Source organism: Rhagoletis pomonella, unplaced genomic scaffold, assembly GCF_013731165.1.
Source record: "Rhagoletis pomonella isolate Grant_MI unplaced genomic scaffold, Rhpom_1.0 Rhpom_scaffold_00011, whole genome shotgun sequence".
NCBI classification, from domain to species: domain Eukaryota; kingdom Metazoa; phylum Arthropoda; class Insecta; order Diptera; family Tephritidae; genus Rhagoletis; species Rhagoletis pomonella.
Genome location: NW_023458565.1, coordinates 24,026,930 through 24,040,975, shown reverse-complemented (window position 1 = coordinate 24,040,975; position 14,046 = coordinate 24,026,930). Strand labels below are relative to the sequence as shown.

General features: G+C 36.0%; 1 protein-coding gene and 1 long non-coding RNA gene across 4 annotated transcripts in view; both read left to right on the top strand.

Moving 5' to 3' along the window:
• LOC118746875 overlaps positions 1-9,264 on the top strand; it is a 14,537-nt gene extending 5,273 nt beyond the window's left edge. The window contains exons 1-4 of one of the 3 annotated variants that reach the window (XR_004993903.1): positions 2,642-2,660; positions 3,691-3,779; positions 4,520-4,699; positions 5,877-9,264. This is a non-coding gene — a long non-coding RNA (uncharacterized LOC118746875). Of the gene's footprint in view, positions 1-2,641; positions 2,661-3,619; positions 3,780-4,519; positions 4,700-5,876 lie in introns of those variants that run through there. The other 2 variants (XR_004993902.1, XR_004993901.1) reach the window with 2 other exon arrangements.
• Positions 3,786-4,485, top strand: LOC118746874. The gene has a single exon (XM_036480835.1). The coding sequence runs from the start codon at positions 3,933-3,935 to the stop codon at positions 4,392-4,394; it is 462 nt and encodes a 153-aa protein (XP_036336728.1). The 5' UTR covers positions 3,786-3,932; the 3' UTR covers positions 4,395-4,485.
• Positions 9,265-14,046: the final 4,782 nt, after the last annotated feature.

Genomic DNA, 14,046 nt, shown 5'->3' with positions numbered 1-14,046 from the left:
AAAAACAAATGTACTTACATATATGTATGTATTTTCGATTCACTTAAATAGGCACATTAGTTAAAAAAGCGGAAATAATTTGATTAAACCGTCTCGTTGATTCACAAAAGTGCATAAACTGTCCAAAACCGCGGGAACACAAATAACGCATTTTCGTGCCAGAAACTAAACGTCAAATCGCAAAAAATTATAAAGTTCAGATTTGAGCAGTAGCGTACAGAATAACGTTAAATAATAATTCACCTGATGTTTTTTCACTTATCAATCAAAGAAAAACATAGTTAGATAGAAAAGGTAGAGATAATTAGTAATGAAAGGGAGAACCGTGTTGAAATAAAACAGGTTTTACTCTCTCCTGTAAAATTTTGTACTTTAAATGACGATATGTGTACACTTACATTAGACCGTACCACCTTACAAGCAAACAAAAAAGTCCGCCGTACACCCTTGAATCTAAAGTATGTTTGCAAGGAAGTTCTAAATAGCCTCCAATTGGGCTCAAATTGTCTTTTTCATTATTTTGCAACCAACCTCACTTTTTAAGATGGTGTCCATATTAAAAAGTACTTTTTTTCGGTTTCATACAAATTAGGTTCACCTTAATATGAGGCCTTGTGCCTAACTGACATTTCAAAAAAAGTTCTAATCTTCTTTTACTATTATATGTAGCATCAAGTGCATTGAACTTTATAGTAAAAGGCGGCCTTTATTTTTTATAGATCCTTCTTTCTCATATTACGTACAAAAATATACATACATATATATGTTTATTACGAAAAAGGATCTGCAACGATTTTCGGACTTGCAAATTTGGAATCCTGTGACAAATTTAAAACAAATCTGCATTAGCAGAATGTTGGTACATTTTTGAAAAACCTATTCGTGTTTGAAGGTAACTGAGAACACATTTTCTCCTCGAGACAAGAAAATCGATTAATCATACATATTTTGAGATACGTTTGAAAGAAAAACAAAAATTTACTTGCAAAATACCTTAGACTCAGTTGTGTACTGCAATTTTTTCCCGTTGCGGTCTACTGTCTTACATATACATAGATACATATGTGTGTGTAATAAGAACAGTTTGGTATTCATTTGTATGTACAGAATATTTAAAAAACTGAAGGTTGAAGTTTCCAGAGCACCATTGTCAACATTTGGTAGCATCAACATACCCATTTTTCTTTACCTTTGAAGTAGTATCACCATAATTAGAAGCTGGCCTCACAATATGATGCTGGACCCGCGCTAAACTTGTCAATATTTACAACTCGTTTCGTTTCCTTCTCGAAAGCTCGCTGCATTTACATACTAAATTTATTAAAATTCTGAAGACAAAATTTGCCTATTCAAGTGAAGCGGGGTGTACATATGTACATATACATGCACATACTTATGGTAGTAGGTATGCAGCAGCCATAAATACATATGCATGAATGTATGTTTATCCATGCAGGCATTGCTACCTGAATGCATTTTTCTTCTTCCTAAAGATCTTGATGGGAGAGTATAACTTCCTTATAACCATTGTTGTGAGTTCAACCCCCGTTTTCAGCTCATTTCTTAAAAAAATGTTAACAAAGGCAACCTTAAGATATTATGTATGCGTGTGTGTGTGTATTTAAGCGTATTTTGAATACCTAAAAATATATTGTACTTATGGGCATACATACAGTATCGGTCATATCTATAGCACGTCATTTCAAAGTGAAACTACAAAAAAGCGCAACAAATTTTCTCCTAAATTTCAAACTTTTTTCTCGAAAGTTTTAGATTTTTTTCGAGTACACAGTGGCTGCGTTTCTTTATACATTCCGGATAATCTCATTTCACAACCGGAATAAACAGAATACGTTTGAAATATACGTTAACATATCATCAGGAACGTTCTAAAGAATAAGTAAACAAAAAAGTTTATTCCAAACGTTCAGAATGAATAAAGAAATGCGGCCAGTTTTTTAGCCCCTTCAATTTTAGTCTGATAATGTGCAAATTTCAAGTGGCTACGAATTACCGTTGATTTTTTAGAAATTTTTTTGTCGCATTGGCTTCCATATAATTAATAAACTCAATTTATTTGTATATGGAAGAGATCCCCAACACCTTTGGCGAAAAAATTCTAAAAAATCAACGGTTACTTTTAGCCACTTGAAACTTGCACATTATCAGGCTAAAATTGATGGGGTATCAAACTGAGTATTCAAAAAATTTCCAACACTTCGGAGAAAAAAGTTTGAAATTTGGGTAATAATTTGTTGCACTTTTTTGTAGTTTTCTACAAATTGTTAAACTTTGGTTTATATGGGTTTTATTAAAGAAGGAACTGTATTTTAATTGAAAATTCTTAAAAATAAATAAATAAACATAAGTGCCACACAATATCACTTTGAAATGGCGTGCTATAGATATGACCGATACTGTATGTATGTATGAACATATGCAGATACATATATGTATCTATGTACATATGTCGAGTCTTAACCGCCATAAAAATGTAAACGAAATTTTTTCACAATTTTTTTTTATGCAGAAATGCATCTAGATGTTCTGGGAACGTTTCTGCTTCAAAAAGAGATTTTGAAAAAAATGTCGCTAACCTACATACATCTCTTCAACGGTTAGGGCTCGATATTTACATACATACATACTTACATACATATGTATGTACATACATTCTTTGTAGGTACAATTCTTGCAAGATCTAATTGTAGAGGTAAAGTATGTATTGTACATTTATGTAGTAAGTCCACATTGTTGTTCTAGGAGTATGTCCTAGCTCTAACAAAATCGTCCTGCCGCATAAAAAAATAGTAGAAAATATGTCGTGAACTATAATCAGAGTGCCAACTAAAATTCAGTGGGATATTTTAAGTACAAATGCGTTAGCTATCATTTCAGCTGTTTGCTGTAAAAAAATTGCATGAAATAGGCAATTAACAAGGAGTTCAAGTTTCATTTATGGCAACTCTTAAAATTATCAAAATCTTAGTTGCATGCAAATAAATACGGCGTTACACATATATATATATATATACATATAAGGATATATGTAAATTTATGAGATACAGTTTTTCCATGATATAATCCCATTCTATATGACCTCATTTGAGTAATTTTTTTTTATTGTCATATAAATTTTTAAATTTAGTTATCAAGCTTTTAAACATTTGGAATAGTATACTTACTATATACCTAGATAAAGTAAAAGAATTTTAAAATATTTGCTTATAGATAATGTATTCATTAATTTTTGTAGGAAATAATTATCTTTCATCTGGTAACACTTTCCCTTTATCGTTCTTTATTCCGAATTTTAGGAAACGACCAGAAAGCTACAAAAGAGCAACGAACTGCCGTTGCGAATTAACGAACTGAATACATTTTCGGGTGCAATTTTTGCCAGAAAATTTCTTATACTTCTACTAATGTATTTACAAAAACACTATAACAATGCATTTTCCCTCCACAACGGGAATACACAAAGACAGTCTCCGCGCCAAGAAACAGCTGCCTTTTAAAAAGAAACCGCCCTGAATAGGTACTACTTTTTCTGCCTGAGCGGAGGAATATTCCTACTCGTTGTTCTGCCAAAGTATAAATAGAAGGCTGCAAACATGGAAATTTCACAGTTGTTGGCGAATAGTCGTGCAGTGCGGATCGTTTTGTTAAAGTGAAAAAAAGTAAAAGGAGATACATACATACATATATTCCAGTGTGACGCAGCAGTGTAGCAGATCTGAGCTGAATCATCAATGTCCAAGGCCAACACTAATGTGAAGGTGTGTGTGTGTAACAGAAAAGTATAGATATACATATATAAAATTAAGACAAAGGAACGCAGATGAAATTAAAGGCATACAAAAATACGCTGTGAAAGTTTAAAATAAACTAGCGTGCAATAAGATTGTTACAAAAATCTTTTAAAGCTAAAAATGGTAGCAGTTTATGAAAATAATTTTGTTGAAGAAGACCCAACAACACTATGTGGTTGGGTGCGTAATTTCCGTATAAAACGATCACAAATGAAACGAAAGCTACGTGGCAATTTACGTGTGAATGCAATGTTAAATACGGCATTGCTCACAGCCGAAGCTGAATTGCGTCGCAAACAAAGGGAACGTTTTTGTCGCTGGGCGGAGTTTCAAGCAAAATTGGATGGTAATTATACCACCAACACTTATATAAAGGCCGATATGTCTGACGAAGAAGAAGCCGAGCGACGTGAAAAAATCGATAATTTGTGGAAAAGTGAGCTGAGTGACCTGGATTCATTTATGCGTTCGTTGAGTAGTACTAATAGAATTTGTGATGCAAAAACGATGGCATATGAGAATGAATATGATGTAAAAAGTGATAATTGCAATGTGCTACATACCATTGCAGTAGTTAGTTGATAGTTGTTAAAAAATTTGTCATGTGATTTATTATGTAGCTGATGATATTTGTTGCAGATGTCTAAAAACTGTATCTATGTATGTATATTTAGTATAGTTTTATCATGCAAGTTTTTCATTTGCAGTCATCGAAGCATCGTACAAATACTTCCACAATGTGAAAAACCGAGAGAGTTGACACCATTTACTGGTAGGCAAAACTAGCAAGCCTGGGCTGGGCATGCCCCTGTTCTGGGAGCCTGGTGTGGTGGTGCTGCGCACGCACGACTGATGTGTGGAAGATTAGCTCAGATGTTGCTTAATCGGTTCGTAAATTTATCATTTACACAAATATATATATCTTGCGATGTATGTATGTATCTATATATTATACGTGAGTAGACTATTTCACAAAGCGAAAAATGTAAAGCCAGACGCCATTTTGTTTTACGTAACCGCCGTTTCGCGTTCTCGTTACTCGGCGGCCATGTTGGACTCCGAATAACGAGTGCGCATTAATCGATATTTTTGTTGCATGGTTATGAAATTATATACATACGTACATAGCTCGAAATTTAATTGATTCCAAGATTTTTTTTTCAAATTTCTTACAATAATTTGGCATATTTTTGACAAAATTAATGGAACGTGTGAATTAAATTTAAAAAGCGAAGTTCCAATGCTTTTTTTGGTAGCTTTGAGAACTTGAAAGTCCAAATTACTTTGCTGACGACACTGATTTCCAGTGTGTATAACTGTGTCCAATGCAATGCTTTCCTTGGTGTAGAAAATTTAAGTTGATTCAAACAGCCTTGCTGATTATTCTACTAACTTGTTTACGAAGAGTTTTTTAAATAATTTGGCATATTCTTCGAAAAATTGTTGGCTCCTGCGAATTAAATATGAAAAGCGAGGTTTGCTGATGTCACTGATTCCAGTGTGTATAACAGTTTCCAATGCAATGTTTTATGTTGTTGTAGAAAAATGGTTGATTCAAACAGCCTTGCTGATAATTCTACTAACTTGTTTACAAAGAGCTTCGTTATAATTTTTTTGAAATAATTTGGCATACTTTTCAAAAGAATTTAATCATTTGAATTAAATATGAAAAACGTAATTAATTTGCCTATGTCACTGATTCCAATGTGTATAACAGTTTCCAATGCAATGCATTGCCTGTGGTGTAGAAATGAGATGGCACTAGCAGCTTTACTTTTTCGCTTTCGAGTTGATGTAGAAAGTACGCAAGCGTGATGAGTACACGTGTAGTACCTGAAAAGTAGGTATGATTCATATTGAATCAATTGTGATGTTCCTAGTAAATAATTATAAATATGTAAAGATTTACTCGTTTTAGAAATTTTATTCCAATTTTGTCATATCAAAATAGGCAGAACTGATTTGAAAGAATAAAAAATAATTAAAATTGTTAAAAAAATTTGTAGTGTAAATTTATTTTCCAAGCTGCAAAATTACCACCATAAATGCAATTTTGTTTTACAGTTCGTTTTTTGGCGATTTAACGTATGACGTAAATCCATCCAGTCTATGGTAATGTGAAAGTTATGATCCAACAACAGAGTGAGTGAGCTAAAACAGAGGGAACATAGAAATTCTACACAAATTGCTGTGGTTGGTGCTAATGTACTTCGGATCTATCCGGAATGTGAATGTGGCGAAGGCGGTATGAGCTACCTCGATGTACCTACTACAGTTGCAGTTAGTCTGGTCAGTTCAATACGTGCACCCATATCCAAAGTGAAGGTGACATTCTGCGAGAATTTGTAGCAAAGCGTATAGCAGCTGGGACATCAGTTGTAAGCCATACTCGTCCATTAACCACGACAGTCAGCATACACAGTGTTAAGAATGATTATCAAAGAAATGAACAAGAGGAGCGTGGCGGGGACAATATTAGCCAACTACCATCTATATCTGATTGCGAATGGTATACACAAATATTTGCGTAGAAAAATCTTTCGATTTCAGCAATACGAAACAGTTGAACGTGCCTGTTCGTATTTCCTTAACAAACAACACAAACAACGTCCAAAAGGGGAGTGTCTTTCATATGTGATGAGGCGAGTCTGCTCCTACCATAAGAGAAGTCTGAAATTTGCCCCTATTTAGAGATGACTGGTCGGTCGTCAGATACAGAGGTCGATTTTTGTTGTGAAAGCGTGCCGTAAGCCCAATGGATTTTCTCTGCAAAACTTACCATTATTTACAGAGTGTGGCTGAAATAGTTGCTTGGGCCTTGAAATATCACTGATAAAAGACTTCTAGCGCTGACTAAAGAGATGGCCTGTTTCTCCATTTTTCGTATTCTTTTTTTTTTCGTTCTTCGTTTCTTTCCTCTCTGTTTAAAATTTTGTTACAGCGATACGACGCAGTTGAACGGTTCCTGTGTGTATCGAGTCGGTCATTCATATTCATCATACAAATCTCTGCAAACACAACTTCCTAACCGTTGCGTATATTAAAGTTTCTGGCATAAACAAGCTGGGTATTGAGGAGAGCGTTGTGGTCTGTTAAGAGAAGCCAACCCAAATTATCGTAGACTTCTAACACTGCACGGGCAGATGGATTTGAGTATTTAAAAACTACAAATCAAATAGTTTATACTCATTTCGAGAAAAATGAGCCATCTAGAAACTTTTCTTTTTTGGTTTTTACAGCGATACACCACAGTAATTTATGCTTGTGCGTATCCTGGCGGTTAAGACAGCTGTTGGCAGTTAGAGCCTTCATGCCTTCACCCATTAGAAACTTCGAAGTGGTGAGGTTAGGTACAACATATCTTGCACTAATTTATACCATTACAGCATCAAGAAAGGGAATCCAAAACATGACCAACCATAAATTATAGGCCACCAGCAATGGGTACTCATCGAACGACCGACATACCAGTGGGTATTTCAACGGACTTAACTATTTTAAAGTGATTTTCTTTTAGCGATGTGACACAGTTGAACGTGCCTGTGTGCATCTGGGGTCCTCTGAGCACAGCGAAAGATTTAATAGAACTGCACCAATTTATACCATCAGATTGTAAAGCGTTGAGAGCAACACGACATTGTTCCGATCTTTTTCGCTCGTAAGCACTATTGCAAATTTTCACTTCACTAATCCATGATTTGTAGGAAATAATGCAACACAGTTGAACGTACCTGAGTTTGCATAGGATATCATCAATACAGCAATAATATATATGCTTTATTTGGCAAGAAACTTTAGCTATTAGCCTAGCTTGTAAGGACGATTTAGCCAAGATTTTTGTGCTGGCTAAGACTTCCGTGCACACTAAGCTGAAAGCTTCAATTTCTGCTCAAATAATACGCGCCTAATGTTAAAATCTGGGCCTAACGAAAACACTGACAGCAACACGACATTGTTCAGAACTTTTTCGCTCGTAAGCACTATTGCAAATTTTCTCTTCACTAATCCATGATTTATAGGAAACAATGCAATACAGTTGAACGTACCTGAGTTTGCATAGGATATCATCAATACAGCTAAAATCTTAAAATCTGACGTAATGATCATGGCCACAACAATACATAGAGAGCAACAACCATATTGTTTCGATCATATGCGATTGTAAGAACAAATACGATTTTCTTTTCACTAATGATAATTTGTAGGAAAAGATGCGACACAGTTGAACGTGCCTGCGTGCATCTACATAGAAACATCGTACGACCTGAGAAGCTTTTCACTGAGAAAATTTCACTTCCCCGTAACACCATATTGAGCGCAAGCAACACAAATTGTTTAAATCTTAACGACCGTAAGACGGATTCAAATTTTCTCTTAACTAATGCATACTTTGTAGGAAGTGTATTCCACAAACCACGTTGTATATTCACTGATTCAGCAACACGACCTACAAACTTAAGTACACCAGTGAGAAAACGTCGTAGAGAGGGCATCCTAATGTTTAAAAGTGGCAAAGGCAATCGTGTAACACAGTTGACCGTACCTGAGTATGCATAGGAAATCATCAGTACAGCAATAATAGTAAAATCTAACGTAATGATCATGGACAACACGAAAATATTGGGCGCAACACGACATTGTTCCGATCTTGTTTGCTCGTAAGGACAATTGCAAATTTTCTCTTCACTAATCCATGATTTGTAGGAAACAATGCAACACAGTTGAACGTACCTGTGTTTGCATAGGAAATCTTCAATACAGCAGTAACCTTAAAGGCTAAGCTAATATATGGGCACCACAAAACATTGAGAGCAACATCACACTGTTTCGATCATATACGATTGTAAGAAAAAATGCGATTTTCTTTTGACTAATGCATAATTTGTAGGAAAAGATGCGACGCAGTTGAACGTGCCTGCGTGCATCTACATATGTAGATACAACGTAAGACCTGCCAAGATTTGAGAATTGTGTTTCCCGTAGCACCAATATACCTTATTGAGAGCACACAAACTGTTTGAACCTTATCGATCGTAAGGCGTATGGTAATTTTCTCTTAACTAATTCATAATTTGTAGAAAGTGTCTATTCCATCGGCGTTGTATTCACTGATTCACCAACAAGGCTGCAATCTAAAGTATACCATTGACAAAAAACAAAAAAAAAAAACGTCGAAGAGAGGGCATCCTTATGTTTAAAAATGGCAAAAGGGAATCGTGCCAAATTACTAGATGATTGCTGTTTTCATCGGAGATAGGTAGATTTTAATATCTGCAGTAATATTATTTTCCAGTTCCTAGCGCAGAAGAGTTGAAACACCAGGCCATGCATGTCTAGGCGTATTTGGCTCGATTGGGGGAAACACAAGCAGAAAGTCTTACGCTCCTAAGTACCTACCAATCATCTACTTATATCAAATGTTTATTTTTGAGTTGTGAACCACACACACACACACACACAAAAAAAAGAGAAGCAGATTTACATATTTTACAGCGGTACGACGCAGTTGATCGGTGCCTGCGTGTGCCTAACTCCGTTGAAAGTTTCCACTGGCAAAACAACATTTGTTTAGCAGTTAATAATAAGCCAACTCTTTGGAAATCGCTGAATATGCTGGTTCCAATAGAAGACCCGTTGAACTAATTTGCAAACAAAGAGTAATGTACAATTCCTTGCATTAGATTAACACATTTCTTGTAGATACAAAAACCACCTGCATAATCCAATAATGAGAAGGAATGCAACGCACCTCTGTGCACAAGAGATGGAGTTCCAAAAGTGTTTGCCTTTAGTTAACCAACTTGGCGTGTAAAATTAAGAAAAAAAATCAATTTTGAATTGTTTACATTTTTGGAGACACAGTTATATTTCCAATTTTTTTCCAGAAACTTTACCGAGCTGTGACTCGAGCTTTATTTAAAAGGATCTTTTTTAATTTTTTGGCAATAAGGGAATCATGCCAACAGCAGGTGACCAATCAGCGAAACATTATAAAAATATCAACGGCGACGATAACTTTGAATTTGAACTGTTTTACATTGCATGCCGATTTCTAAATGAATATTGTGAAGAATCTGCAATTTTGAACATTTTTCTGGTATATTTTTTTCTCGGAAACGTACGTTATTTTTTTCGTTATAATTTATAGCGATATGACGCAGTTGATCTGTGCCTGCGTATATCTCATCTGTATACTGGCTATAGGGAATCAAGCCATACGACACTCGGTAACAACGCGCACATCGCGTCCTCACACCGATGAATAATTTTATTACCTAATGCGTAACGAAAGGCGACCAAAGCAAATTTTCAACCGTACTTGAGGAGCTCAAGACCGTTTCCGTTTGTGCCACGGGTAAAATGCAAATCCCTTCAATAAACTCAACATTTCAACATAACTTTGTACATCTATCAACATAACTTTGAACAATTAACATATCCCGGGCGTATCGTGCCACGCAACACAAAAACACGAAATAGTTTATTTACCTATTACAGCGATATGATACAGTTGAACCGTTCCTGTACATATCTATATCAAATCGGTCGGGTCACTGTCAACTACTAAGGGCTTTATGGTAAAATCACCAAGAAGTAGACGGCAACTAACGGTATAGTCCGCTTTGAGTATCGGCTCGTCGGGCAACAGTTGGAAGACTGCTGGAAGGAAGGTGCTTTCTCTATGAAGCTTTCTTCTATTTAATTTATTTACAGTTTGATGGCATTTGTCCAATTTATTCGAAATATGCAAGGGAATACTCAAATACTTGCGGCGCAACATAACACTTCTCTCAATTAGAAACAAATTTAACGAAGCGGAGGCGTTCTCACTCAATTGTAATACATACATACATACAACTAAGGATCCTGTTAGCTGAATCACGACTGAGGTCATACTTGAAATATCCCATTTTATTTAAATAGTCTATTTGCAGTATACAAATTCAAATGCGGTTAAATACAATTTTAACTATGACATCGTCGCATCCATGTGGCATACAGATAATTTTGCTGTTGATATTTCTGGCGGCATTGCACGCATCCAGATGATCGTTAAAGGGAATCAAACGATACAACTAGAAGTGGCCGTCCATATAAATATCATTCAACAACTGAGCAATCAATCAATTACGCCTACATCAAATTTGTTCTAAATGTGCACTTTTCATCTAGTATCCCGAGTGCGTGCAGTTAGTCACAATTCAGCATTTTGGTGCATTAATTACATCGTTGGTATTCCTCTGCTTTCATTTGTTATGTGCGAATCCGTACGAGTCATAACTGCCAACCCCCTGGCAGCCCCTGTCAATCCCTTGACAGCCCCTGCCAATCCCTTGGCAGCCCCTGTCAATCCCTTGACAGTGAGCAAACACACGAAGAGCTCTGAAGAATATGGCCCATAAGCGGGCGAAGAAATGTTTCAAAAGGGAATCGATGAAACACGCGTAAGACTTGTTACGGTTCGTTCAATGTGCATAAACTTGTATTATTTACAGGTCACTTGTTGTGACTAACTTGCGAGTCATATACACACATAATTGACTCATCTCTACTACTGCATGTACATAGTATACAGATGAATAAGATGCCTCAAAGAACAATTGAGCAGGCAAACAACAACACTCAACACATCTAGTTAACATATCAACTATGTGTAACTACTTAATCTTACATATGTATTTAATGTACTGCATACATACATATATATGGTTAAAATTGTAACAACCAAAAATTTTGAAATCCTTGCTTTTACACATTTAGTTTCGTCTTTTGTTAGAATAACTTTTTCTGTTAAGATACCTTAAAAAAACAGTATTGTATTCCCATTTTTCTGTTGACCGAAATTCAATTATGTGCAAGGTTTTTGTAAAAGAATCTAGATGCAATTAATTTTACCTACTACATACATACCTTGATTATGTAAGAAATTAATAGTTTATATTGCAGACAAAAAAAAAAAAAATAGTATACCCAGCTGTATGAAGTAGTAGAAAATCCTTGTACTATATGCCTAGTGCATAAAACATGAATTCAAAATTCAAAATGTAAATGTTTAATAATGATTTAAAAACTTTTAATTTGAGAATACCTCCCTCATGTTGATGAAATATCACAATTTTTTGCATTGTAATGTTTAAACATTTTATTCTAATCTTTATATTCATGCTATGTAAAATTTTTTAAATTTTAACTTACCTGACATGTAAAATTCATCAGACAATTTTATTCTTTTTAACTATATTTTGGTACATGGCACAATGCTGTGAAACCTTAAAATACATCCGCCAACTCATTCCATGTAAAAAGTTTTAATAATCTTGTTTTATGAAATGTAAACTTTTTTTGCGAAATGTAATTTCTTAATTTCTAACTATTTTGATACATATAGCCGAGTTTCATGTAAAGATTTTCAATATTTTTAACTTATATAACTTGACATGTAAAATTCTTTAGAAAATGTAAATTTTTGATGCATTAACTGACTTGGCATACACGGCACAAACCTATGAATCCTACATACTTCTACAAGATCCAAGCCCTGTGACCAGTAAATGAGAGAGACAGAGAGAGAGAGAGAGCAAGGTGTCCTTTAGTCTTACAATCAATTTTGCGGTATGATGCAGCGCAGCATCATTTTGGCAGCCGAGAGATTTACATCTGATCGCACTGGGTGATTCTATCTACACAACACATATTGAAAGCAAGAATTAAAAAAAGCATAAAGGGAGTGCAAGTCAAACACAGCTTAGTTCACATAGGGAAAGAAAAACATCCAACACAATCAACCGTTCGATTCAGGGAATCGAATCAATCAAGTATGAGAGAAAACGAGAGCGATCCTAGTAAATCTTTATAATCATTCATTCGACTGTACCAACTATGGCGCACGCGTTCTTAACATACATACATACATATCGTATAGGTCGTGGTGTGTAGTAAGCGCTTTGCCTAGCCTTACTTGCAGTTCCATACCGAACGAATAAATGAGCGGCGCATACGCATACGCATATTTTGAAAGTCAGCTGAGCTTCAGGCAGTTTCGTCCGATTCGAATTTATTCAAGTTCCGATGTTCACGTGTACATCCCATTCACATCTAATGTCCTAATGTGTACTTCACTGCAAGCATGCGCGCGCACGCACACCTACGCACATACATACTAATTACCAACAATTACAAACAGCACACGCGATTTATTGCTTCAAGCCAGAGTCCTTACGTTTGGCCAGTACCTGTTACCAGATAATACTATACTGCCTTCTTCTAAATACATTTTGGGGATAATTTTATTTACGACGATGCTGAAATTCATCAACATTCCTGTAAAATCTTTTCGAATTATGTACATTACCAAGACGCATACTACGTATGGGGTTTCGTTTATATACATACATACATACATATATGTACCTACATACATCGTGCGGACTAGACTGTATAAATCCAACGAGACTCAATGTGAGGATTGAGCGCGCTCTTCAATAGATCCGATCCTGGCTCTACGGGTGTGGTCTGGTTGTATGCATTAAACTGTGTGCTCGGCTGTGCGTTCCATTGCAGAGGCTAGGGTTCTATGGCTCAAGCAGAGGCTACGGCGGCATGTATTGCTTTGCAGAAAGTATGAGGACAAAACTATCAATCACTATTGGGTCGACCGATCTTTTTCGCTTATAACGACTGGGATATATTCAAATTCTGATATTCACTACACAAGAGTATGGGTGTTGTTCTTGTATGTTCGGTGTTCATCTTCATCATTCTTAATCCATCACTTGTAACTTGGAGAAACAGACAGAGAGAGAGAGAGACAGACAGAGAGAAAGCGTCCTTGCAATCCTATCAATCTTCTAAGTACCTTAAGTAGCTTATTCTGGGACGTCAGTTTTTTTATTTACACATCTTGCGAAGTCAACCAAGTTTAATTGGGAAGGCAGTAATTGAATTAGCAAACATATACAGCGAAAGTTCTACATGTTTTGACGGCGGCGTGGGATTCCAAGTATTGACGGCAGCGTGGGATACCAAGTTGAGACTGCGGCGTGGGAACCAAGCATTGACGGCGGCGTGGGATACCAAGTATTGACCGCGGCGTGGGATATCTAGTATTGACGGCGGCGTGGGAATGTGCGACGTGGGACTAGCAGCGGTTCATCGTGGGGTTGTAATTTTTATTTCTTCGGGGGAATAGTTGAGACGGCGGCGAGGGAAACCAAGTTGTGACGGCGGCGTGGGA